This window comes from Pongo abelii, chromosome 3, assembly GCF_028885655.2.
Source record: "Pongo abelii isolate AG06213 chromosome 3, NHGRI_mPonAbe1-v2.0_pri, whole genome shotgun sequence".
In the NCBI taxonomy this organism is placed as follows: domain Eukaryota; kingdom Metazoa; phylum Chordata; class Mammalia; order Primates; family Hominidae; genus Pongo; species Pongo abelii.
Window position 1 is genome coordinate 1,307,776 of NC_071988.2, and position 25,612 is coordinate 1,333,387.

The 25,612-nt window shown below is 50.9% G+C and overlaps 1 protein-coding gene across 1 annotated transcript in view; it reads left to right on the plus strand.

The window, feature by feature from the left end:
* Positions 1-8,447: 8,447 nt before the first annotated feature.
* MAEA (macrophage erythroblast attacher, E3 ubiquitin ligase) overlaps positions 8,448-25,612 on the plus strand; it is a gene marked incomplete at its 5' end in the record, with an annotated part of 49,746 nt that continues 32,581 nt past the window's right edge. Inside the window, 1 exon segment of the mRNA NM_001133382.1 lies at positions 8,448-8,524. Within this exon segment, the coding sequence (NP_001126854.1) occupies positions 8,456-8,524 (69 nt within the window).

The window sequence follows — 25,612 nt, forward strand, 5'->3', positions numbered from 1 at the left end:
CTTCGAGTCCTGTGAGCCCCCGTCATGGTGAAGAAGCTATACAGGTGTGCGATTTCGTACTTTCATACCCTATTTTAACTGTACTTTTTCTATGTTTAGATACACAAACACTTCATTGTGCTACAGCAGCCGAGAGGATTCGGTGCAGGGACGCACCGTGCAGGTTCGTGCCTAGGAGTGATGGGCTCTATCTGCAGCCGGGAGTGTGGTGGGCCGTGGCATCCAGGTTTGTGTGGGTGCACTCTTTGATGTCACACAATGACAAAATCATGAAATGATGCATTTTCTGGGACACATCCCCGTCATTCAGCCACACGTGACTATAGCTCACAAAAGACACGTGTACAGAATATCTGAAGAACTCAAAAGAACTCTTACAAATCAACAATACAAAGACAAATGACACAATTTAAACATAACCAAAAAAAATAATAATCCCAGAAGTTTGGGAGACCAAGGTAGGAGGATAACTTGAGGCCAGGAGTTTGAGCCCAGCCTGGGCAGCACAGCAAGATCCTGTCTCTACAAAAAAAAAAAAAAAATGCTGAGAATGAAGGTTCATGCCTGTGATCCCAGCTACTTGGGAGGCAGAGGCGGGAGGATCACTTGAGCAAAATCCAGTTGTTTGTGGGTTTTTCTTGCCTCTGCCATCCCAAGATTGCAGGACCAAGCCCCCCTTGCTCCTCCTCCTCAGCCACTCACGTGAGCAAGAGGAGGATGGAATGGAGACCCTGCTGACCGCCTGCACTCAGTGGACTGTGAATCTATTTTCTCTTCCTTACGAGTTTCTTAATAACATTTTCTCTTCTGTAGCTTACTTTTTTGTAAGAGTACAGTTTGCAATACACATAACAAAGTATGTATTAATCAACTGTTACGTTATCGATAAGGCTTCCAGGTATTAATCAACTGTTATGTTATCGATAAGGCTTCCAGTCAACAGTAGGCTATTCATAGTTAGGTTCTGGGGAGTTAAGTGTCACACGTGGATTTTCCACGGTGAGGTGGTCAGCGACCCTAACTCCCAAGTTGTTTAAGGGTCAATTGTGTGTTCTTTTGTGAAATGTCTGTTCATTTTTTTTTTGAGACACGGTCTCACTCTGTTACCCAGGCTGGAGTGCAGTGGTGTAACTGTGGCTCATTGCAGCCTCAGCCTCCTGGGCTCAAGTGATCCTCCCGCCTCAGCCTCCCAAGTAACTGGGATCACAGGCATGCACCTTCATTCTCAGCTTTGTGTGTGTGTGTGTGTGTGTGTGTGTGTGTGTATGTGTGTGTGTGTAGAGAGAGACAGGGTCTTGCTATGTATTTACACTCATATATATTTGGTTCTACCTTTTAAATTTTTCTTACCTTTTAATTTCCAACTTTATTATTTTTTATTTCTGCTGGCTTTTCTTGTTGCTGTTGTCCCTTTAAATTTTCTGAATAGCATACATAGGTCATTCATTCTTTCTTCTTTTTGTGATTAATACAGCACTTAAAAACTATGAACTTTTCCGTGAGCACGGCAGTAACAATAGCCCATTAGTTCCCATGTACGTAGTTTCATTGTTGCTGGTTTCTAGAAATTCCGCAAGCTCCATTTCTTAGCATTTCTTTGACACTAGAAAGAGGGATTTTCCATTTCTGGGTGGGAAATCTCTATTTTATTATAGTTTGGGTGTTTTGTGATCTAGAATGTCACCAGTAGCGCTTCCACTGTTTGCAATATATTGACACTTTCATTGTGACCTAACACATGGACAATTTTAGTGACTGTTTTGTGGGCACCCTCTTTATCTGTTGAGATTCATTGCTTAGAATTAGGAAAATAGTGGATTAATTCCAGTAATATGACCCCCAAATAAGAAGACAACTTTTGTTTTTTGAGACAGGGTCTCCTTCTGCAGCCTCAGCTGGGATGCCGTGGCGTGGTCATGGCTCACTGCAGCCTCAACCTCCTGGGCTCAAGCAAGCCTCCCGCCTTGGCCTCTCAAGTAGCTGGGACTACCAATGCACGCCACCACGCCCAGCCTTGGAGAAAACCCTTTTGCAATGATTCAGTGGCCTCGTGTCAGACAGTCTAGCTCTCACAATAGATCCTGTCTCTCCTCCCCAGGAAATCCACACTGGCAATATTGAGGGAGGGGGCTCTGCATGCAAATCTCCCGCACCGGAGCCCAGGCGTCCTTGCAGGTGGGCTTCACCTGACGAGAGGGTGGGAAGGGCCCTCACGCGTGCCCATGCTCACACATGCACACATTCCTGATTTCTTCAGCCAAGGTCACAGAAACCCACAGAGCAGGTGGGCGGCACCTCTCACCTCAGCTCCTCTTGCCCCCTGCCCCCACCCATCCGGCGATGGTATCTACAGGAAGACAGGTCCTTCTTCGCCCAAGGCGCTTAACTCTGTCCAGTCCCAGGTAAAGGTTTTTAAGTGTAATTTTAGGGCTCATACCACCTTTTGGAAGGAACTTCTACAATCTTGGCCCAACAGAAGCTACCTCAAGCACTCACCTTGGCTGGGCCCCACCTGGGAGCAGGGAGGCCACCGTCCAGCACCGGTAGGTGTCCGGCCTCCTCCTCCAGGGAGCCGGGAGGCCTTTACTGGAGACGTTTACAAACAGACGTTGTGAAGATAACAATTGTGTGGCTTGAGTCGATTCCACCTCTAGGCTAACCATAGGAAATAATTATAGTTTGTATTACTAAATAATTTTAAGGGAAAATCAAATGCTATTTGCTTACCAACAAAACAGTCAGCGCCCAAGCCCAGGAGTTTGAGACCAGCCTGGGCAACATGGTGAAATTCTGTCTCTGCAACAAACTTCAAAAATTAGCTAGGCGTGGTGGCATATGCCTGTAGTCCCAGCTACTTAGGAGGCAGAAGTGAGAGGATCAGTTGAGCCCAGGAGGTAGAGGCTGCAGTGAGCTGTGATTGTGCCACTGCACTATAGCCTGAGTGACAGAGCAAGACTCTGTCTCAAAAGAAAAAAAAAACCAACAGAACAGTGAACTGTGTAAAATCTTCTCACCTGATGTGAGGTACATGTTTCATTCATTCAAGAATCAAGTTTTTCAGCAGGTGTTAACCACCTCCTAAGAGATGTGTGGATCAAAATAACGACAAGGGCAACTCCAGCGCAGAAAACTGATCTGGCTGGGTGAGAGGAAGTGCTGTGTCGTGCAGCTCGGGGCAGAGTCACCCCCTCGACCTTGAGGGGGTTACCTTTAAGTAGCAGAGCCCTGACATCCATCAGTGGAGATAAGAAAGGCCCCGAGATGTGGACCCCCTGCAGCATGTGATGTGAGCTGGCTATGACAGTGCGTCCCTGAGCCAGCGGTCAGGTCCTCCCACACGGTGGCCATGCAGGAGGCACCCAGCGCCATCCGTCTCTGGGCTGCTCTTCTCTGGGCGCTCCTGGCCCACCCACACAAGGGAACCATGTGTGCCCCACAGCTCATCCCTGGCACAGCTGATTAGTCCAGATGGACAGCCGACCTACGCTGGGCAAGACTTTGGAGCCTAAGATTTTGGAAGTTTGAACCAAGAGACGCAGAACATGGCAGCTGTTGAATGCTATACTACAACAAAAAGTATATTTGGTCTTGGTCCCTGGTTCCAGTCACCGAGTGTCTAAAACCCTTGAGATTTCCTGAGTGTGGGAGTGTCTTATTTCTTCAAAGGAGCCCCTTCCCACCAAACCTGAGTTTATGTTAATGAGGTGACTCTGGGTGGGGCCTCCAGATATCACTGGAAAGACCCGGAGATTAGTTGGCAGGAATCTCAGCCCCTCTCCCACTCCACCTCCATCTCTGAGGATAAGGGGGAATAGGGATTGAGATGTGAAAATGTGTCAATAATGAGATTCAGGAGAGCCTCCTGGCTGGTGGATGCCCTGAAGTGCTGAGCGGTTGCCACGCGGAGAAGGCTTGGGAGCTCCTCGCCCCACCATGCCCAGTGCACTCCCGTTAGCTGTTCCTGAGCTGTGTCCTTCATAATAAGCTGGGAAGTATTAAGTGTTTCCTGAGCTCTGTGAGTCATTCTAGCAAATTATTGAACCTGAGGAAGGGTTCGTGGGAGCCCCAAATGTGTCATCTGCCTTGTGGGTGGCCTGGGCACCCCATGTGCAGCCATCACCTGGAGTGGGGACAGCCTTGTGGAACGGAGCCCTTGGCCTGTGGGGTCTGTGCTAACTCTGCGAGTGAGTGTGAATGGGGTTGGATTGTAGGATACCCAGTTGGTGTCAGAGTCTGACAGTTGGACAATTTCAAGTTATGTAAACCAAAAATAAAATTCTAAGCTCCCCCAACTGACTGAATGGAACCCCCTACCCCCACCTTCAGCCAAGGGGGTTTCAAAGAAACCTGAAAAATTAGTTCAGGACACAATGGCAATGCACACTTTTCTTGGTCACTTGTCAGCCAGAGACCTCCAGCCAGTGACACCCTTGCCCAGGCCTTACTCAGGCCCAGGTTTGCCACAGGAGATGCCCATTCACTTGGCCTCTCAGGTGATGCCAGGCCCGCACTCTGGCGTTTCTGGCTGTTGCGACTGTGCACTCAGCCCCCAGTGGGAAGGGGTGTGTGAGCGAGTGAGTGCAGGGTCCAGCCAATGGTTCCAAGTGTCAGCACAGAAGCAGGCTCCGTGCAGGGCTTGTGGCTGGAGCAGGCATGTTGCAAGCCACTCCCATGGTGGACTCCGGCGTCCAGACAAGGGGAACACAGTGGTGCCCAGGTAGGGGTGCTGTGATCCTGAAGCCCCAGAGGGGGTGTTACAGCATGCTAATTAGCTCTTTTAGTCTGCATCCTGATGGGCAGCAATGCATCAACAGCTCTGTCAGCCGCTTGCCCCGCATCAGCCCATGGCTCCAGGGCTGGCTCAGTCCCGCTGCTGCTTCTGTCATGTGGGGTGGCTGCCCTCCACTGGTGAAGGGCAAAGGGTCATGGTGTTACAGCCTTCTCTGTATTCACATTTGTTGCATCCTGAGCTCTTGTCCCATGTCCAAGAAGAATAATGATACATTGACAATTGAAGGGTGAGGAGGATGGAGAAGAATTTTATTGAGTGACAAAGCAGCTCTCAGTGGAGCAGGGATGTGAGGGTGGTCCCCCACCTGAAGTCAGATGGTTTCTCTCTCCATGTGGCTGGGTTTGGGGCTTTCATGGCCTCAGAGTGCACACTGATTGGTTTGTGAGGACGCAAAAATGGCTAAAACAAAGGCATCACTCAAAGGTGGGGACAACAGTGTAAAAAACCAATTAGGGACCGGGTGTGGTGGCTCATGCCTGTAATCCCAGCACTTTGGGAGGCTGAGGTGGGCGGATCATAAGGTCAGGAGATCAAGACCATCCTGGCTAACACGGTGAAACCCTGTCTCTACTAAAAATACAAAAAAAATTAGCCGGCGTGGTGGCGGGTGCCTGTAGTCCCAGCTACTCGGGAGGCTGAGGCAGGAGAATGGCGTGAACCTGGGAGGCAGAGCTTGCAGTGAGCTGAGATCGTGCCACTGCACTCCAGCCTGGGAGACAGAGCGAAACTCCACCTCAAAAAAACAAACAAGCAAACAAAAAGCCAATTAGGGAAGGATAGGTATATGTAAAATAGGTGAAGGGTGGGGACCAATCAGAGGAAAGCATGCCAAGCGGGAAGACAGGTTCCCAATCCAGTCCATGGATTTACCTGGGACTTGTAGGTCGGCTTTAAACTGTCTTCTGCTTGAAGGTCAGGTTTCACTGGGTAACTGCTCTGTCTGCCTCCTGCCACTATTAACGTGAAGGGAGGGTCAGACATGCCTCAGTATCCCCTCCTCCCTTTCGAGTTCAGGCACAAAACTTACCAGCATTAACATTAAAACAGAGATCTTAAGACTGACAAAACAGACTCTTTGTAGCAATAAGACGCCAAATTCCAACTTGACTCTAGTACAGCATCACATGACGGATAGCTGGCCTTGAAGGAAATCAAAGTGTTTTACCCCAGAATATATTTCTTTGACATATTTTGAAAGGGCCCTGCAAAGCTGTCTCTTGTGGGAGAAATTTACATTCTGTAGGGAATCCCTTGCCCTTCCTTTCCAGGTCTTTTCTGATTCTGAAGAAGTTAATGGTTAATTGAGAGTCTAGCAGCTCTTTTTTTTTTTTTTTTTTTTTAAGAGTCTCGCTGTGTCACCCAGGCTGGAGTGCAGTGGTGTGATCTCGGCTCACTGCAACCTCTGCCTCCCAGGTTCAAGTGATTCTTCTGCCTCAACCTCCCAAGTACCTGGGACTACAGGTGAGTGCCACCACATCCAGCTAATTTTTGTATTTTTAGTAGAGACAGGGTTTTACCATGTTGGCCAGGATAGTCTTGATCTCTGACCTCGTGATCCGCCTGCCTCGGCCTCCCAAAGTGCTGGGATTACAGGCGTGAGCCACAGCACCCGGCCAAGTCTAGCAGCTTTTAAAGATCTAGATGGGAAACATTTGCCATCTATTGCCTCTAATGGTGGCCACCTATGAGACTTCATCTATGTAATAAGAACGTTGGTCTCCACAACCCCTTTTAACCCAGATGCTCCTTTCTCTTGATTCCAGATCTTTAGATAAGCACCAAATGCCAATCAGAAAATCTTTGAATCCACCTGTGAGCTGGAAGCCCCGCCGTGCTTTGTGTTGTCCTGCCTTTTCGGACCAAACCAATGTAAATCTCACATGTATTGATTGATGCCTACATCTCCTTAAAACATATAAAATCAAGCTGTAACCCAACCGCCTTGGGCATGTGTTCTGAGGACCTCTTGAGGCTGTGTCACCGGTCATGATCCTTAACCTTGGCAAAATAAACTTCTAAACTGATTGAGATCTGTCTCAGACACTTTTTGGTTTACAAAAGGACTAATTCAAATACAGTTTTATCTTCCAACATAAGAAAACCTAGAATGAATGACTCAAAGGTTGTAGAGGGTTAAACAACCTCTCCAATGTGCAAACCTCTGCCTTATAATTCCTAAGTATTTCTGACTGTAGATGGTACTAGGATGGGATCATTTTACCATGGAAATGAAACCCGTGTCCTTTCCTTTGGGCTAATCTTGAATCCCTGGTGAAGTGAACGCAAAGTCTCTAAGAGGACGGCAGTCCATCCAACTGCTGCAGTGCTCCCGTGTATTACTGGGACCATCCCGGAGAGTGGCAGACGCGATGCGAACTGTGAAGGGACGCAAAGAGTACAGAGCGCATGCTTGCATCTACAGGAAGGTCAGGAACGCTGTTATGGGGAGCAGGGTTTGAATGATGGGGATATAGCCTGGGAAGGGGCAGAGGAGCTTTCTGTGCCATGGGAAATGTCCTAACTCTCAACCAGGACATGGTTAGATAAAAGTGCAAATATGGGTGAAAATTCATTAAAGCTGTATAGTTAAGATTTGTGCACTTCACTGTAAAACTTACTTCAGATGTCTAAAAGACTGGAGTCTGCAGCCACACACTCGAGGAATAACACTTTCCTTAGTCCCAACTTCTGTTTAAGTAAGACAGAAAGATTCTACAGTGCGGGTCGGATGTCTTGCGTTCCGGCTGTAACATGTAGCAGCCTCCAAGCGGAGGTTCTCGCTTCATCGCTGCGTCACCTTAGATATTTTTCCTTTGTTTAAACACCAAATATTTTAAAAGTTGTTTAGAAATGTGATATGTGAAACACAAGGTGGTTTAATTAGGACGTCATTTCCTAATTAATAAAACCTAATTTCAGTTTTATTTTGGAAAGGAGGGAGACGGGTGGTGTTTGAAAGGCTGAGAATGTGAAGTGGCTGAATTGAAGGCAGGGCACGACCCGGATGCCAGCGCTGCCTGCCCTGCAAGGAGAGGGCAGAGAGGCCACACGCTTCTCATGCTTCGGGAGTTTCTGTCCATAAATCAATTTTAGGTACTGGGCCTTTCCTTTTCCAATGGGAAGTCGGAGGTTCCACATCAGGATTCCAGCAGCTGTAAATCGGTAAAAAATATGGCCAAAGAAAAATAGTTGGCTACAAGTGCATGTGGCCAGGCGTTTTGTCGGCGTTGCCCTTGGTACCGCAGGCACGAGGGACCCACAGAGGACCACCCCGCGGGAGCCCCGAGTAACTGGACGGACGCCAAGTCCCCCAGCCCGCTCGGCCCCAGCTCCACCCGCCCGGGCCACAGCCCGCGCCACAGCCCGCGCCCCATCGGCCCCCCCCGGGCGGGGAGCATCCCCAGCCCCGGCTTCTGCGGCCTGAACCCGGTAGCGAATTCAAGGAGGAAACCGCCAGCTGGGGCTATCGTTGATTGGCTGAACGAGAGGAAACCCGGCAGTCATTGGTTCGCGCCTTCTTCCGCCTCCGGCCGACTGGGCGGATACGATTGGTGCAGGCGCATCGGCCCGCCCCCACCCCGCTCCGGCCGGCGCGCGGCGTCATTTCCCGGCGTGCAGCGCGCTCGCGCGTCCCCCGCCCGCTAATGTTTTGGCCGCTTCAAGATGGCGGTGCAGGAGTCGGCGGCTCAGTTGTCCATGACCCTGAAGGTCCAGGAGTACCCGACCCTCAAGGTGGGCGCCTGCGCCGCGCAGGCCGAGGGCAGCGAAGGCGTCTCCAGCCAGTGCCCTCGGGCCGCGAGGGGCCGCCCCAGGAGGGCCAGCGGCGAGGGCGGCGGGAGCTGGGCGCGGCCTCGCGGGGCCGTGCGAGCTTCTCAGGGGCGCCTGGTCCGCGCCGGGCAGGTGTGGCGGGGGCGGCGGCATTGGCCCTGCCAGGCGCCCGACTGTGGCCCCTCTGCTTGAAGAGCTGCGTGAGCTGAGTCAGCGACGACTCTGGCAGCGCGAAGGGTGGCGAATTTGGGGCTGGGGTGGAAGCCGGAGTTTGCGGGGCGTGGGGTCTCTGGCGCCCAGGCAGATGAAGTGCGCGGCGTGCCGGGCCAGTGCCCGGCCGCCCTCCCGGGAGCCCAGGGCTGGGAGGTGCCGGGTGCGCCGGTCGCTAGTTAGGAACTGTAGGGAGAAACCTCACGGCTTGATGGCACCCAGCGACCTTTTTGATGGGCGTCACCAAACCTGAAATACAGCTCTTGTCGTCCGGCTGCCGGTTGCGTGACCTTGGGTGGTCACCTAGCCACGTCGCACTTCTTAGAATGAAATTTGTGCTCCTAGTAGAAGGAGCCGATACTTGTACTTTACCTAGTTAGTAGAGGATTTGATATGAAGCACCTGGAAGGAATTCCTTAAAAGATCAAGGTCATAGCTTTTCTAGAGCTGCGGCTGAGCTTTGTGGTTCTGTGTTGCCTTCCTGGAGAGCTGCGTAGCTTCTCTCTCCTCCCAGAGCGCCCTGGTGTTCCCGTCCGTCTCAGTATGGCCAGGTTGCTGTGCGTTCCCCCAGCCCCAGGGCAGTTCAGCAAAGGGCTGAAGAGCACAGGCTGTGAGCCATCCTGCTGGGGTGTGAATCAGGCTCCTCTGTATTCATGCTTACTGGGAGACATCAGGGCCCACTTGGTGACTGTTTATTCTTGTCAGATTTAAGCAATGGTAGCGCCTGTGTCACCTCAGGGTGAAATGAGTGACCAGGTATTGTTTCAAGCAGTGCTTGGCATTCATTAAAAGGTCCCTGCTACAGTTAGCGCTGCTGAAGTCAGGCTGTACCCTGGTGTAGCTGGTCTTCATAGGAAAGCAGAAGCAAGCTTCTCTTCCTCTTCATTAACTAGCGGTTTATTTCATATTTTTAAAAAGAAACGGGGTTTCACTGTTGCCTAGGGTGGTTTTGGATTCCAGGACTCAAGCGATCCTCCTGCCTTTTGACCTCCCAAAGCGCTGGGCTGACAGGTGTGAGCCACGCGCCCGGCCCACTAATGGTTTCGCAGTGGGGTTTCATGGTGCTTGTGTGTCCAGCACTTCATTTGATGAAGGAAGGGAGGGCAATGTTGCTGACATTACCAAAGGTCTAGCCTCTTGCTAGATCCTTCCAAGATGTAGGTGGTTGGTTTTTAATACTCAGTGACATTGGTGGATCTCTGTTGGTTTAGAGATGGAGACCCTGCAGCTGAGAGAGGTCTATACAAGGACATTGTGGTGACATTAGTAGGGAGCGCTAACCACTGACCACTTTGTCTCACGCAGTGCACCTCCAGGCCTGTCATTTCAGCTAACACACAAGAAGGCTTGAAGATCAGAACCGTGGTGGTTTGTCACTTCTGGTACAGGCTGGTGAATGTGGGAAACACTAGATAGGAAAGGTTTCCAGAAATCCTTTCATTGTGTATTGAAGGAACTAGGAAGGGAGATGGAAGTTCTCCGGAAAGGATTCTTTTTCAGGTCTTCTGCTGTTTTGTAATTGTGAATGTAATTTGCATTCCGGAGTGATTGCATAGCTTCTGATTAAAATAGTCATGCAGATAGTCATACAGGTAAAGAAATACTATAGTGTCATAATTCCTCTGTTGACACTTGTGTCACTACTGAGTTAAAACTTTTTTTCGTAGAAGTTTTCAGGAGTGATTCCTAGTGGATAATGGAGGTGTTTTGCTGGGAAACTAGGGATCCTTGATTTAGAAGCATTTATTGGTATAGAATTAAACAGAACATGCTGAGCTCACAGCTCAAGAGCTACACTCTTCAGTTTCTAGGAGGGGCCAGTGCGGATGTCAGAGAAGGGACCGAGGGCTGCAGGACTGGGGTTGTGGAAGGTGGGGGGTGGATGTCCTGCTTCTCTAGTCTGAGAGCACGTCCTCCTGCAGGGTGGTAGCAGCTGGCATGCTCTGGACTGGATCTTCACCTGGTAAGAGTTAAACTGCTTTCCTGCCAAGTGAGTCCTCCACAGACTCACAGGGGATTCCTTCCTCTTCAGAGGGCTTGGTAGCCCTAGGTGGGTTTCAGCAGTAACACCTGGGATGTCTGCTTCATCATAGCGTCAGGGTGGCTGGTGGGGCTCTTGAGTGCCTGGCAGGTACTTATTTTTCTATTTTCCTGGTGAAGTGGGAAGAGAATGGAACAGACGTGAATTGCTGCAGCCAACACGCACTGACCTTGGGCACCTCTGTCGTCACGAGCTTCTATTTTCACCAAAGGGGTGGACCAGCCTGTGAACATTTGGGCTGGATGAGCCTTTGTCGGGGGTGGGGGCTGTGCAGTATAGGATGTTTAGCACCATCCCTGGTGTCTGCCCGCAGTATGCCAAGAGCATGCCCCCAAAATGTCTCCAGACATTGCTAGATGTGCCCTAGGGGCAGGCACACACCCATGAGAATTGCTGGGCTGGATCCTGGTTTAAGGGACTTGTTTCTTCCTCTTACCAAACGGAGGTGTGGCCCATGAGAACTCAGCCTTGCGTCCTGGCTGTGGCTGTGTCTTTTTGCTGTCAAATGCTGTGGACGCCGTCTGGTGTAGGGTGGTGGGTAATGCCTTGTGGGGGAGGGGAAAGATGCATAACTCACCATCTTTTTTTTTTTCTTCTTTTTTCCTTTTTGAGACGGAGTCTCGCTCTGTTGCCCAGGCTGGAACGCAGTGGCACAATCTCAGCTCACTGCAATCTCTGCCTCCCAGATTCAAGCAATTCTCCTACCTCAGCCTCCCGAGTAGCTGAGATTACAGGCACCCGCCACCATGCCCAGCTAATTTTTTGTATTTTTTAGTAGAGACGTGGTTTCTCCATGTTGTCCAGCTGGTCTTGAACTCCTGACTTCAGGAATTCACCATCTTTCAATTCAACATGCATAGTTCACCATCTTGAATTGGAAGCCCTTGTTTTCATTATTTTTTAAAAGGTTTTTTTTGTTTTTTTTTTCCTGATTATAAAAGTAATTTGATGAGTTGGATGCAGTGGTGTGCCCCTGTAGTCCCAGCTAATTGGGAGGCTGAGGTGAGAGGATCACTTGAGCCAGGAGATCCAGGCTGTGGTGAACCGAGATTGCGCCACTGCCCTCCAGCCTGGGCGACAGAGTGAGACCCTGTCTCAAATAATAAATAAATAAAAGTAATTTGTTTTTTCTTCAAGTTAACCTGCTGCACAGAGATAACTTCATTAACATTTTGGTGTATTTACTCCTACTATTTCCCTTCAGATAGCTGAAGAAAAATAATAGTTTAGAGAATTTCACATGGGTGTCTGCATGGCCCAGGGTAGGAAGCGGCGTTCATCACCTGGAGACCCTGGTCTGGACCTGGCTTCTCTCTGTGAACCCCACCTGGGCCCACCTCTCCTCTCGTGGAGCCCCAGCAAGGGTTCCCAGCTCCAGTGAGTCCTCTCACACCCAAGGTGGTGATGCTGTCCTCTCCTCAGAGGACAGGCTGAGAAACACCGGGCTTGTGGTTGCATTCTCAGGTGTCTGAATTCTCTACAGGAAGATTTGCATGTTCTGCCTTTGGTTTGAGGACAGTCTGGTTGCCCAGGCATGGCCCTGATGCCTCACAGCCTGGGTTTGTGCCTGTGGTAGGGAGTTTGGATGCCAGCTGTGTGCTGAAGTTGTAACTGCTCCTGCACCTTTTGCAGTTTTCTTAACTCCATCTTGGCTGGATTTGGGAGGATCATGTGTTCTCGAGTGTGAGAAACACAGGCAACCACGAAGCATTTGACTTAATGACACACACATTGGGTTGGACCCTGGTGATGCTGTGTCTGAGGAGTCTTAGGCCGGGTCTCCACCTCTTCTGTGGCCAGCTTTTTCGATGTACTTTATCTGCAGTAACGTCACACAGCCCTCCAGAATCCTCCCAGTCTCTAGAGCACAGTGGAAATTCCTTCTGCCCAGAAGAGCCATGGTCTGCCGTTTGTGGCTCCCAGCTCCACTCCCCTCGCCTCTCCCACCGTTCACTGGTGGTTTGGTCCTGGGCTGGCTTCCGCGGCCTCGGTGCTGGCACAGGTCTTCCCTCCCGGGCCTGGTCCTTTCCAGCTGGATGGGCAAGGCTGAGACGAGGATGTAGACTTGAATTCACTGCTAGCTGGGGGTTGGTTTTGTTTTTGTTTTTTTAGGTATTTTTTTTTAACACAATTCAAGTCAAGAAAGGGCTTTTTAATGCCTGATTCGCCGTAATGGCTGGGCTAGGTTGGAGGCAGTACTGACGTGAGGCCTGGAGCGGCCCTGGGACCTAAGCAAGGCACCGCCACCGGGCTGCAGAGCAGGGCTGCAGGTGCACTTAGCTTCTCCTATGCCCTCCTCCGCAGTAGCGGTCTGAGAGCCTCCATCGGCCAGGTACGGTCAGGCCCTGCACAGTCAGGTCCTGGGCTAGCATGATGGGGAGACAAGTGAGGCCCCTGTCTACACTCCGGCGGGAGGGAGGCGTCAGCACAAGCACACACAGACATCTCAGATCCTTTAAAGACACTGATGAGGTTGAGGTGAATGTTGGACAGTGGCAGGGGGCAGGGGCGGGGCCGGGGGCGGGGGTGGGGATGAGCTTCCTCCAGTGAATGCGATATTGTGAGCTGGTTGGCGGAGCTAAGTTTTGGGGTGAGGCTCTGTGGACCGTGTTGAAGTCCTGGCCGGCTCTCACCCCAGTAGGCACACAGTACCATTGGGGTGATGTGGCTGGGGGTGTCCCAGAGCTGTGCAGGGAGGGTCTCACAGTGAGACTGAGTGCTGGGCAGTGACTTGGTCTGTGGGTACAGGGGTCAGCAGAATGGGAAGCAAGCCCAAGGAGACACATTGGCACCAGAATGAAGACAAGGCCGGCCGGTGCCTGTAGCATGTGACTGCCCCGTCTGCAGAGAGGCCGTGCTGCGAGCCCCACCCTCTGGGGGCTTCAGGCCGAGTGGGGATGTCTGGGTGCTGACTTAGGCATCTCAAAGCACACTTCCTGCCGGGGTAACTGCTGATGATTTTTAGGTCTGTTATTTCAGAATCGTTATAGCTAGGGGCCATTATTTTGAAAACCTGAACAAAAGAATTATTCACTGTGTTAATACTACATTTAGTGACTGTTGAGCTGAATGTGGCCAAGCAGAAGAAAGCACCTGCTGTGCTGATGGCCGGCTGTGGACCCGGACCGGGACCCTGAGTGCTGCCCCACTCGAGAGAGGGGCCCAGAGCAGTCTCCTTCTTCTCCTCCCAGGCGAGCCTTTCATACCTGTCCTTCTCTCAGACTTTCCCTCCTACTTCATGCTCACCCATGCCTGTCACACAGACCCTGCCTGACCTGCACCTGCTCCCACACCTGTGGTGGATGAGCCCCATCACCTGCACCTGTACCCCCCTCACCCACTCCTATACCCCCCTCACCCGCGCCTGTGCCCCCCTCACCCGCTCCTGTACCCCCCTCACCCGCTCCTATACCCCCTCACCCGCACCTGTACCCCCCTCACCCACTCCTATACCCCCCTCACCCGCTCCTATACCCCCCTCACCCACGCCTGTACCCCCCTCACCCGCGCCTGTGCCCCCCTCACCCGCGCCTGTGCCCCCTCACCCGCGCCTGTGCCCCCCCTCACCCGCGCCTGTGCCCCCCTCACCCGCGCCTGTGCCCCCCCTCACCCGCGCCTGTGCCCCCCTCACCCGCGCCTGTGCCCCCTCACCCGCGCCTGTGCCCCCTCACCCGCGCCTGTGCCCCCTCACCCGTGCCTGTGCCCCCTCACCCGTGCCTGTGCCCCCTCACCCGCGCCTGTGCCCCCCTCACCCGCGCCTGTGCCCCCCTCACCCGCGCCTGTGCCCCCCTCACCCGCGCCTGTGCCCCCCTCACCCGCGCCTGTGCCCCCCCACCTGCGCCTGTGCCCCCTCACCTGCGCTGTGCCCTTTGCCTCGTGGCTGCTCTGCACTTGGTTCTCCCTCTCCTATTGGTCGGTTTTCCCATTGGCTGTGCAGCTCCCTGGTGTGCACATGGCTTTGAGTCTTCCTCTCGTGAACTAAACCCCTTCCTTGCCCCTCGTCCTCCAGCTACTACTCCCTGTCTCTGCCCCTTCATGTCTCTCTTCCTGTTTTACCTAAATCAGGTTTTCGCCCCCCAGCACTCCACCCAAATGTTCCTCTTGAGGACAGGATGATGCTCCTGAAGTGGTCAGTTCACAGCGAACCCCACTGCCTCGAGACGCTCCCGTCAGTCGGCTCCTGTGACACCATCCTCTGGGCTCTCCCCACCCCTCGCTGCATGTCCTCACTTGCCTACGCTGTCTTCTCTAGTCTTGGAGGCTTTTTGTTTTATGTCACCAGCCAGCCCTCCAGAGGTTGTGTGGCTTCACAGATGGTCTCCAAGCTCCTGTCCCCACACTGCTGCCCTCCCCAGGCCTCTCCCTGAGGCCGTCCCGTGTAGTCGCCTCCCGGAGCTCTCTCCGCATGTCTGGGAGGCAGTTCAAAGACACGATACCAGGCGCGCAACCAAATGCCGCATCTCGGCCTTGGAGCCCCAGACGAGCCCCAGACCTGCCTTACTAAGCCACTCTTCCCAAGTCAGTTGACAGCGATGTCCCCCGGCACTTGTTCAGTGACAGCCGAGAACTCGGAGGTTTTCTCGATTTCTGTTTCTCACGTTTATCCTTGAGTCCACGATGGCTGCTGGGGCTGTGGCCTTCGCAGCCAGGAGGAGGGTAAGGGGGAGTCAGCGCCGCCCTGCGTGGCCAGCTCCCTGCATGGGGCCTTAGTGGAGATCCTCCCAAGTGTTTACACTTCAGCTCATTACCCAGAGCATGGGGCTGGCCATTTCTAGCTTTGAAAGAGCCTGAAAAGGTACGTGTGTGTGTGTGTGTGTACATATATATAGAGAGAGAGCACGTGCCTGAGTGTGTGTGTGTGTGTGTACATATATGTATATATATAGAGAGAGAGAGCACGTGCCTGAGTGTGGGCTCATTGCTGCCCTAAATAAAATTGGGATGTGGTTCCTTTCGCCCTTTGTCCCTTGCCTGCCTGGTTTCCTTTGCAGCACTCATCACAGTCTGACGCGGTTGCCTGCATCTCTCTGTGCTTTGGTTGGGCGTCTTCTTTAGAGCGTCTGCTCTGCGAGGGCAGAGGCCGTCCTTTGTTGTTGTTCACGTCACACCCATGAGTGCCTGGCACAGGAGTCAGTCAATGGCTGTTGGCCGAACCAATTTCTCCCCCGTCTGTCTGGGAAATTCCTAAACTTCGCATCTCACTTTTGTCCACTTGCCACATTCCAGAGTATGTCTTGGTCTCATGGCCTGTGCCCTCATCTGGGTGTGGTCAGCCTCTTACATTTCCTTTCTGCCTCGCCTCCACCCCTCGCGATGTAGCCCCAGCCCCTGCCCTTCTCTCCTTCCCATTGTTCTAGAACATTCCAGCATGGAAACCCCGCTGTGCAAGGCCCCTGCACTGGCCACAGAAGCCGCACCTAACTGCTGAGGAACCCGGTTGCTGCCTGGAGTGGGTGCCGAGTACTGCCTGGCAGCATGGCCATGCTTCTTGAGGCATTTTAGCACCCTGTACCCCAGGTACTGTTCCATATGCCCCCTGTCCTCCATGAGCCCCCCATGCCTGCCCCATCCTTGTGTTCTGCTCGTGGCTTGGCCCTGTCTGTCCCCTGCCTTCTTGCGCTCACTGTCTCCTTCTTGTTACTGGAGATATGTCATTTGTGCCCCACCCAAGGCCAGCCTTTGTTCATGCACCAGACCCCCTGCCCCATCCCTGTGACCTGAAGAGGCACGCGCCATCTTCTGGTTATCCACGAAGAGGCACACGCACCGTCTTCTGGTTATCCACGAAGAGGCACATGCGCCGTCTTCTGGTTATCCACGAAGAGGCACACGCGCCGTCTTCTGGTTAACTGTGGGCGGGACCCACAGGTCCCCTCTGTCTGAGCCGGCCCTGCCTTGGGGTCTCTGGAATTGCTTCTCATCTGGTTTTGCCCCCATCACAGTGCTATAGCCAGGGCACCAGGTAACCCCAAGACACTGCTGAGACCCATGATGGATTCTTGCTGCCCATCTCGACCTCTCACAGGGCTGGAACACAGCTCACCCCCTCGGGCTCTTAGAGCGCCATCCTCGCGTTTTCCCTGGGCTCAGTCCTTGGCCCTGGGTGTTGCTGTGAGCACCGCTGCTTTGGTGCTCTCACAGGGTTTAGTGGACTCATAGGACCCTCTGTGTATACTGATGACTCCCAGGCAGGTATCTTCCCAACCCCAGAGCCCTGTGTCCAGTAGCCTGTAAAACATACCCACTTGGCAAGGCCCTTTGGCATTAAAATTATTATTATTTTTAGAGATGGGATCTCACTCTGGCACCCAGGCTGGAGTGCAGTGGCATGATCACAGCTCACTGCAGCCTTGACCTCCTGGGCTCAGGCAGTCTTCCTGCCTCAGCTTCCAGGGTAACTGGGACCACGGGTGCCTGCCTGCGTGCCTGGCTAATTTTTTTATTTGTAGAGATAGGTTCTCGCTCCGTTATCTAGGCTGGTCTCCATCTCTTGGGCTCAAGCAATCCTCCCTCCTGGGCCTCCAAAAGTGTTGGAATAACAGATGTGAGCCACCATGCCCAGCTCCTTGGCATATTTAGATCTGAGCTTTTCATCTTAACACCTGCTGCCCAAACCAATTCTACCAGTCTCCCTTCTCTTTGGGAAGGGCAGCCCCTCCGTCTCCCTTGGTCAGGCCGGAACCTTCAGGTTGGCCTTGATGCCTCTGTTGTCACAGCTCATGCCCAGCCTGTCTGCCCCTCCACCCTGGCGTCAGGACATGCCCAGGCCCAGCTGCTGCTGCTCTTCCCTCCTCTGCCCCTGTGTCTCAAGTCGCATCTCTCTCCGAAATATTGAATAGCCTTCTGGCTGCTCCTGCTCTGCCCGTGCTCACCCCAGCTGCCCCAGCGCCAGATCCTGTCATCTTTTTGTTCTAGGAGTTTCCTGTCCTGGGGATGAAGGCCAGGGTCGTTACAGTGGCTCCCAGGCCCTTTGCCCTGTAGGGTGCTGGGCCAGTGGCCTTTCTGCCGCCGTTCAGCCAGGCCAGCATGCCGAGCCCAGGGCTTTATTGACACCCTCCTCTGTCTGGAGCGCTCCTTCCACAGATGTCCATGGTCCCATGTCCTCACCTTCAATCTTTGCCGATGTCCGTGGTCCCATGTCCCTACCTCCTTCAATCTTTGCCGAACTGTCACCTTGTGAAGCTTGTCTGACTCCACTGTTGAAACTGCAGCCCCAGCATCTCCTACTTTTGTCCTTTTCCCTCGTGAGTCGTGACCGCTGTCTCACATAACGTATTTTGCTTGTTTCTGACCAGTGGGATTATAAGCTCTTTTGAAGGATAGAGAAGAAATAAATTCTCCAATTAACAAATGAACAAAATAATATTAAATATTATTTTGGCAATTCTGTCTAAAGCAGTAAGAATTGGAGTAGAAGTAAATGTAACCATTGAGAAAGTCAGCACAATAACGGGGCATATAGTAAGTGCACGAAACCCAGTCGCCATTCTCTATACCACCATCAGCCAGTTAGAACACATCCCATTCACCATAACCCAAAGCAGCAGAGACAGACGATCCAACAGCGTCCTTAGCAGGCAGCTGATTGCCACGGAGCCGTTTCAGGAAAGGCCCGAAGGAAGATTGGCACTAGCAGAGGATGCCACGTTTCTGCATGAAAACCATAATGATATCATATTGTTCTTTTTGTGTTTGATAAAATATTTCTTATTTATAATGTAAGGGACACCAAGAAGGGCTGGGCCCTGCCACACACCACAGCCAGGTATGTAACTGCCAAAGTTGTGACCTTGTGGCAGAACAGCTGGCTCCCTTTGAAATATTTTATGGAAAGGTGAGAGAGGAAGCTCTGCTAACGTTGTGATTATGAACTGACATTCCTGCCCGCTTGCAGTCTCTGTTGTTTGGTCAGGGAGTGACCCGGGGATGAGGGCACTGGACCGCGTGGGGCACGGCCCCGGCTCTTCCGTGCTGCTGGCTTCCGAGGCTGGGGCTGCGTGGCGTGCGTGTGTGCCGCTGCCGCAGGTCGCATACCCTTTCCAAGACGGACCAGTGGCTTAAAAAGGTTCCTGCAAGGAAGTGGCTGGCTAAGGCTGGGCCTAACTGGGTGTGCACACAACAGGGAGCGCAGAGCTCAGGGCCCACAGGGCTCTTCCCACCGTGAGCTTTGTAGGGCGCAACATCAGTCTGGTCTCATCCCCTCAGAAGTTGACTGGAAGTGTCATTTTTTCAAGAAGCCTCTTAGGGGATTCAAAGCATTTTTGTCCTTGGTGAGCCTCCCTCAGGGTATGTGCTGTGCTTGGGGAGATTAGCTCAGGATGGCAGGAAGCCACCGTGATTATGTGCCCCGCACCAGAACATGGGACTGGCCCCTCCAGGACAGAGAGGGATGTAAACTGCCACCCAGGGCTTAATCCAGCACTTCTGGCCCTGTGATGAGCTTCGTGATCAATATTTAGAAACCTCTTCTGGTTAATTGCAAAAGACAAAGAGCCTCATGCCATTGGGGAAATTCTTCCTGTGTTGGTGAAAACATGATGATGACACACTGAAATGCGTTTCTTTTTGTCAGCAAATTCTGTCAGAGAAGCACGGCAAACGCTGGAGACGGTTTGAGGAAGCGCATCCTGAAGCTGATGGCATAGTGTGGGGGCAACGGGCGGGCAGGTGCACATGTTTCACGCATGTCTCCACTCACGCTGCTTGCCACAATCTGTTTCAGTGACGAAATCAGGGAGGGTTACTTCTGTGAGTCACCGAAGGGGAAGATGTACTGGAGGAAATGTAATTTAACATTCGCTAAGTAGACAAATCCTGTGATCATAAAAAGCTGTAATGCAACACATTACTTAGGAAAAATTGGGGAGATGTGATAAATGAAAGTTTAATTCTTTGGTATAACCAGATAAGATAGAACCAGAATTTAAAAGCAAATAGCAAGCCAGGCACAGTGGCTCATGCCTGTAATCCCAGCACTTTGGGAGGCTTAGGCAGGAGGATCACTTGAGCCAGAAGCTCAAGGCTGCAGTGAGCTATGATTGTGTCCCTGCGCTCCAGCCTGAGCAGCAGAGTGAGACCCTGTATGAATGAATGAATAAGTAAGTGAATAAGTAAATAAAAATAAATAAGCACTGGACAAGGGACACAGACAAAATGTGTAGAAGGAAAAATGTGTTAGGTTGAATCATATACAGTTGTTATTTTTGTAAGTTAACAGTGATGACCGAATAGACCTATAACAGGTGAAGTTACTACAAAAAACCTCACAAAGAAAAGCCCGAGACCAGATGGTTTCACTGATGAATTCTGTTAAACATTTAAAGAAGAATTTATACCAACTCTTCCTAAAAACAGTTAAGGAGGGAGTACATCCCACCTCCTTCTATGAGGCCAGTATAACTTTCATATAACCTTGAACCAGACAAAGACATCACAAGAAAACCATAGACCATTGTTCCAGATGAAAGAAGATAGATGCCAAAATATTCAACAAAATCTTAGAAAACTGAATCTGGTAACATATAGAAAGGATTATGTGTCAGGACTAAGTAGGATTTCCCCCAGAAATGCAAGGTTCGTTCAACGTGTGAAAATCAATGTCATGTATCATATTAATAGAATGAAGGACAACAACCACATAATCATCTCAATAGATGCAACAAAAGTACTTTACACTGTGAGAAATCAGTGTTTGCTGTTTAAGTTGCCCAGTCTGTGATACTTTTGTTACAGCAGCCTGAGCTGACTAAGACAGCTGCTCAGAACAGGGAGAAAATCTTTGCCAGTCATATATCTGTTAAGGGTTTAGTATTCAGAATAGGTTAGGAACTCTTCTAGTTCATTAACACAAAGGTAAAAGAAAACTTTTTTTTTTTTGAGTTGGAGTCTCACTCTGTCGCCTAGGCTGGAGTGCAGTGCAGTGGTGCCATCTCGGCTCACTGCAAGCTCCGCTTCCCGGGTTCATGCCATTCTTCTGCTTCAGCCTCCCGAGTAGCTGGGACTACAGGCACCCGCCACCATGCCCGGCTGATTTTTTTGTATTTTTAGTAGAGACGGGGTTTCACTGTGTTAGCCAGGATGGTCTCGATCTCCTGACCTTGTAATCCTCCTGCCTCAGCCTCCCAAAGTGCTGGGATTACAGGCATGAGCCACCGCACCCGGCCAAGAAAACATTTTTTAAATGAGCACACAATTTTAGCAAACTTCTGCAAAGATATACAAATGGCCACTAAGCACATCATTAATCCTTAGGGAATACAAACTGAAACCACAGTGAGGTGCTGCTTCCTACCCCACCAGAAGGGCTGTAGCAAAAACAATGGCGAGTTGTTGGGTGTGAATGTGGGGAATTGAAATCCTCATAAGCAGACACCTCGGAAAACAACCTGGCCGTTCTTCAGGTGACACACGGAGTTACCATAGGACCTGGCAGTTCCCCTCCTCAGCTTATCCCCAAGAGCAGTAGAAACTCTTAAGAATGTCATCCTTGGGCCGGGTGCGGTGGCTGACGCCTGTAATCCCAGCACTTTGGGAGGCTGGGGCGGGTGGATCATGAGGTCAGGAGATTGAGATCATCCTGGCCAACATGGTAAAACCCCTTCTCTACTAAAAATACACACACACACACACACACACACACACACACACACACAAAATTAGCCGGTCATGGTGGCGTGCACGTAGCCCCAGCTACTTGGGAGGCTGAGGCAGGAGGATTACTTAAACCGGGGAGGCAGAGGTTACAGTGAGCTGAGATCGCACTACTGCACTCCAGCCTGGGTGACAGTGAGACTCTGTCTCAAAAAAAAAAGAATGTCATGTCCTTCTCGATAGCAGCCAGAGGTCCATCACTTGTGAATTCCTAAACAAATAGGTATACGAATATCATGGAAGACCATTCAGCCATGAAGAGGAATGGAGCATCGCTATATGCCACATCACAAGTGAACCTGGTAAACATGCTAAGTGAGAAAAGTCAGATATAAAAGTCCGTATCACGTGTGATTCCATTTATATGGAATTGGTTGGTGGTTGATTGCCTGGGTCTGAGGGGACTATAGTGGGTTCCTTTTTTGGAGTGATGAAAATCTTCTAGAAGTAGAGTGGTTTGTACAACCTTGTGCTTATTCTAAAAACTACTAAATTGTACATATTAAAAGGGTGAATTTTACGGCCTGTGAATTATATCTGTAAAAATCGGTAAAATTAAAAATGACATTGGGATTTTTTTATGATTCAGCTTAATAGACAACTGAAGAGCATACTTGCACAGTGCCGGCAGGGCAGGGGGGTCCGGCAGGGCAGGGTGGGGGTCTGGCAGGGCAGGGGGGTCCGGCAGGGCAGGGGGGTCGGGCAGGGTGGGGGTCCGGCAGGGCAGGGGCGTCCGTGGTGTGTAGCTCTGCACACAGGAGTCGGGAGTTTTTAGTCCAGGTCCATAGAAGTAGAATACGTGGGTTGAAGGGTGAGGCCCAGGTTCTGTAGCTCCTGTCAAACCCCACGCACCCTCCTCCCCGTCAGTAGCGTGGCTCCAGTTTCTTCACCTCACTGGTGTGTTTTCTGTGAGGCCCATGTGGCTGTCGAGCACTTGAGATGTTGCTGGTCCAAATCGTCGTGTGCTCTCAGTGTAAAATATGCCCTGGCTTTCAAAGATTTAGTACAAAGAGGGTAAAGAATGTAAAATATCTAATGATTATTTATTGTTTGTTTATTTTGTATTTTTTTTTGTAGAGACGGGGGTGTCTCTATGTTGCCCAGGCTGGTCTCCAACTCCTGGCCTCAAGCAGTCCTCCCACCTTGGTCTCCCAAAGCACGGGGATTCGAGATACGAGTCACCATGCTTGGCCCTGAAAATTACTTATTTATTTATTTGAGACGGAGTCTCGCACTGTCGCCCAGGCTGGAGTGCAGTGGCGTGGTCTCTGCTCACTGCAAGCTCCGCCTCCTGGGTTCACGCCCTTTTCCTGCCTCAGCCTCCCGAGTAGTTGGGACTACAGGCCCCCGCCACCACGCCCGGCTAATTTTTTGTATTTTTAGTAGAGACGGGGGCATCATGTTGGCCAGGATGGTCTCCATCTCCTGACCTCGTGATCCGCCCGCCTCGGCCTCCCAAAGTGCTGGGATTACAGGCATGAGCCACCACGCCCGGCCCCTGGTAATGATTTATATTGAGTGTTTAAATGAACATATTTGGGATGAATTGGGTTAAATATATTAAAACACATTTCATGTGTTTCTTTGTACTATGGCTACTAGAAAATTTGAAACTATACAAATGTGTCTCACGCTATACTCTATTGAATTTGAAACTATACAAATGTGTCTCACACTATACTCTATTGAATGGTACTGCTTTGTGACTTTATCCTTTTCTTATCTGCTTCGGTTTCTCGGAGATGTTTTAAAAACAAAAAAGTTGTACTGATGTTTCTGTCTTTCCATAGCCATCCAGATTTATGATGATTACTAACACTGTGGACTTCTCTTCACCGTCTTATTTTGCTTTCTGTTTCCTATGCTTTTGTCTTCATTTTTTCATTTTTTTTGGTGGATCGATAAGGTTTTCTTTGTTCCAGTTAATTTCCTCTTGTGGTTTGTCCAGTTCACAGCCATGCTCCAATAGTGGCAAATCAAAAAGGTCTCCACACATTGCCAGATGTCCCCTGGGGAGCAAGTTGTCCCTGTGGAAAGCCGCTGCACTAGGTGAGCCCAGCCCTGGTTAGGGTGCTTTGTGAGTGGAGCCTGCGTGTGCTCCTGTGCCTGGCTGCTTCCAGGCGGCGCGGCTCTCCTTCTGATTGCTGGAGGACTCTTCTGTGTGGACACACCACGGTTTGTTTACCCATCCTGGTCAATGGACACTTGGAACTGTGGTGAACAAGCATTCCTGCACCTGTATGTGGATATTCTATGTCCATTTTTCTTGGGAGTGGAATGGCTGAGTCTTCTGGTAGATGTCTTTACCTTTTAAAGAACTAAGCGCTTTTTCCAGAAGGACCATCAGAACTGCTGCCAGCAAGAGTCCAGGTATCCTGGCTCCACCAGCATGTGGTGGCGGCCTCTTGACTTGGAACTGTTCTTCTGGGTGCCAGTGTTCTCCAGAGAAACAGAGCCAGTGGCACCCGCGTGTGTGTGTGTAAGCGTGTGGGGGTGTGCGTGCGTGTACGTGCGCATGCGTGCATGTAAGGAGTTGTGTCACAAAGAATTGGCTGGTGCAGTTATCAAGGCTAAGTCCCAAGCTGGAGACCCAGGAGAGCTGAAATGTAGTTCCAGTCTCAGTCTCAAGGCCTGAGAACCAAGAGGGCTGACAGTAACAGTTTTAACCCGGAAGCTGTCAGGCGATCCAAGAAGAGCCAGGGTTTTAGTCCAAGTGCAAAGGCCAGAAAAGACCATGCCCCGCCCACAGGAGGAATTCCTTCTTACCCAGCCTTGCCGTTCCCTTCAGGTCCTCAGCAGATTGGGCAGGGCCCCTCCCCAACGGGGAAGGCTGTGTGTTTTCCTCAGTCTACACATTCAGACATTAATTCCATCCCAGAATGCTCTCACGGACACACCCAGAATAATACTTGGCCAAATGTTTGTTGGGGAACCTGGCAGCATCAAATGGACCCGCAAAATTCACCGTCGCGCCTTCCGCTGTGGTCTAATTTGCATTTCCCTGATGACTCATGATGTTGCACGTCTTCCTAGAGATTACCTGCCCTTCATAGAACTTCTCTTTGATGTTCCTGTTCAAACCTTTTCCCCATTAAAAAAATGGGATTGCTAACCGGGCGAGGTGGTGGGCGCCTGTAGTCCTAGCTACTCAGGAGGCTGAGGCAGGACAATCACTTGATCCCGGGAGGCGGAGGTTGCAGTGAGCCGAGATTGTGCTATTGCACTCCAGCCTGGGTGATGGAGTGAGACTGTGTCTCAAAAAAGAAAAGAAAAGTGGATTGGGGAGGGCTTGCTTGTCCTAATACTGAGGCTGCAGGAGTTGGCTGTATTCCAGATGGAAGCCCTTTGTCAGCTGTGCTGTGAAGGCCTTCTCCCAGTCTATGGCTTGTGTTCTTACTTTCTTACATTGTTTTCTGAAGAGCAGAATTTTTAGTTTTGATAAGGTTCAGAGGATGGATTTTTCTTTTACTGTTGGTACATTTTGTATCCTTCTAAGAAATCGTTGCCTGTCTCAAGGATGCAAAGATTTTCTCCCATGTTTCCTTCTAAGGAGTTTCACAGTTTGAGCTTTTGTGTTTAGGTCCGTGATCCATTCGGAGGCACTTTTCATGGGATGTGAGGTTTGAGTTGAGGGCCATCACTTCCCTGTCCTGGCTGTTGCAGAGACTGTCTTTCCCCTCCGTTGCCTTGGCCCCTTGGCTGGATGTAAATGGACCCTGCCTGTGGGTCCTTTTCTGGGTTCCCCACCCTGTATTGAGCCCTGCATCCATTCCTAGACCAGTGCTGTACTGGCTTCAGCACTCTAGCTTTGTAACAAGTCTTGCAGTCAGGTGCCATTTATCAAAATTCATTAGAATTTTTGTTAACATTTTTTAATTTAAAAAGTTACTGTTATATATATATATAAAATTTGCCATCAGCCATTTTATACAGCAACCACTTTATCCATTTATAGCATAGACACTGTTCCGTAAGCACACAGTACAGTCATACCATCTATATCACTAGGACCCTCTCATCTTGCAAACCGGAAACTCCATAGCCATTGAACAAAACTGCCTCCTCCCCACTCCAGCCCCTGGCATCCACCATTCTGCTTTCTGTGTCTAAGAGTTGGGCTGTGTGAGATACCTCATACAAGCAGAGTCATG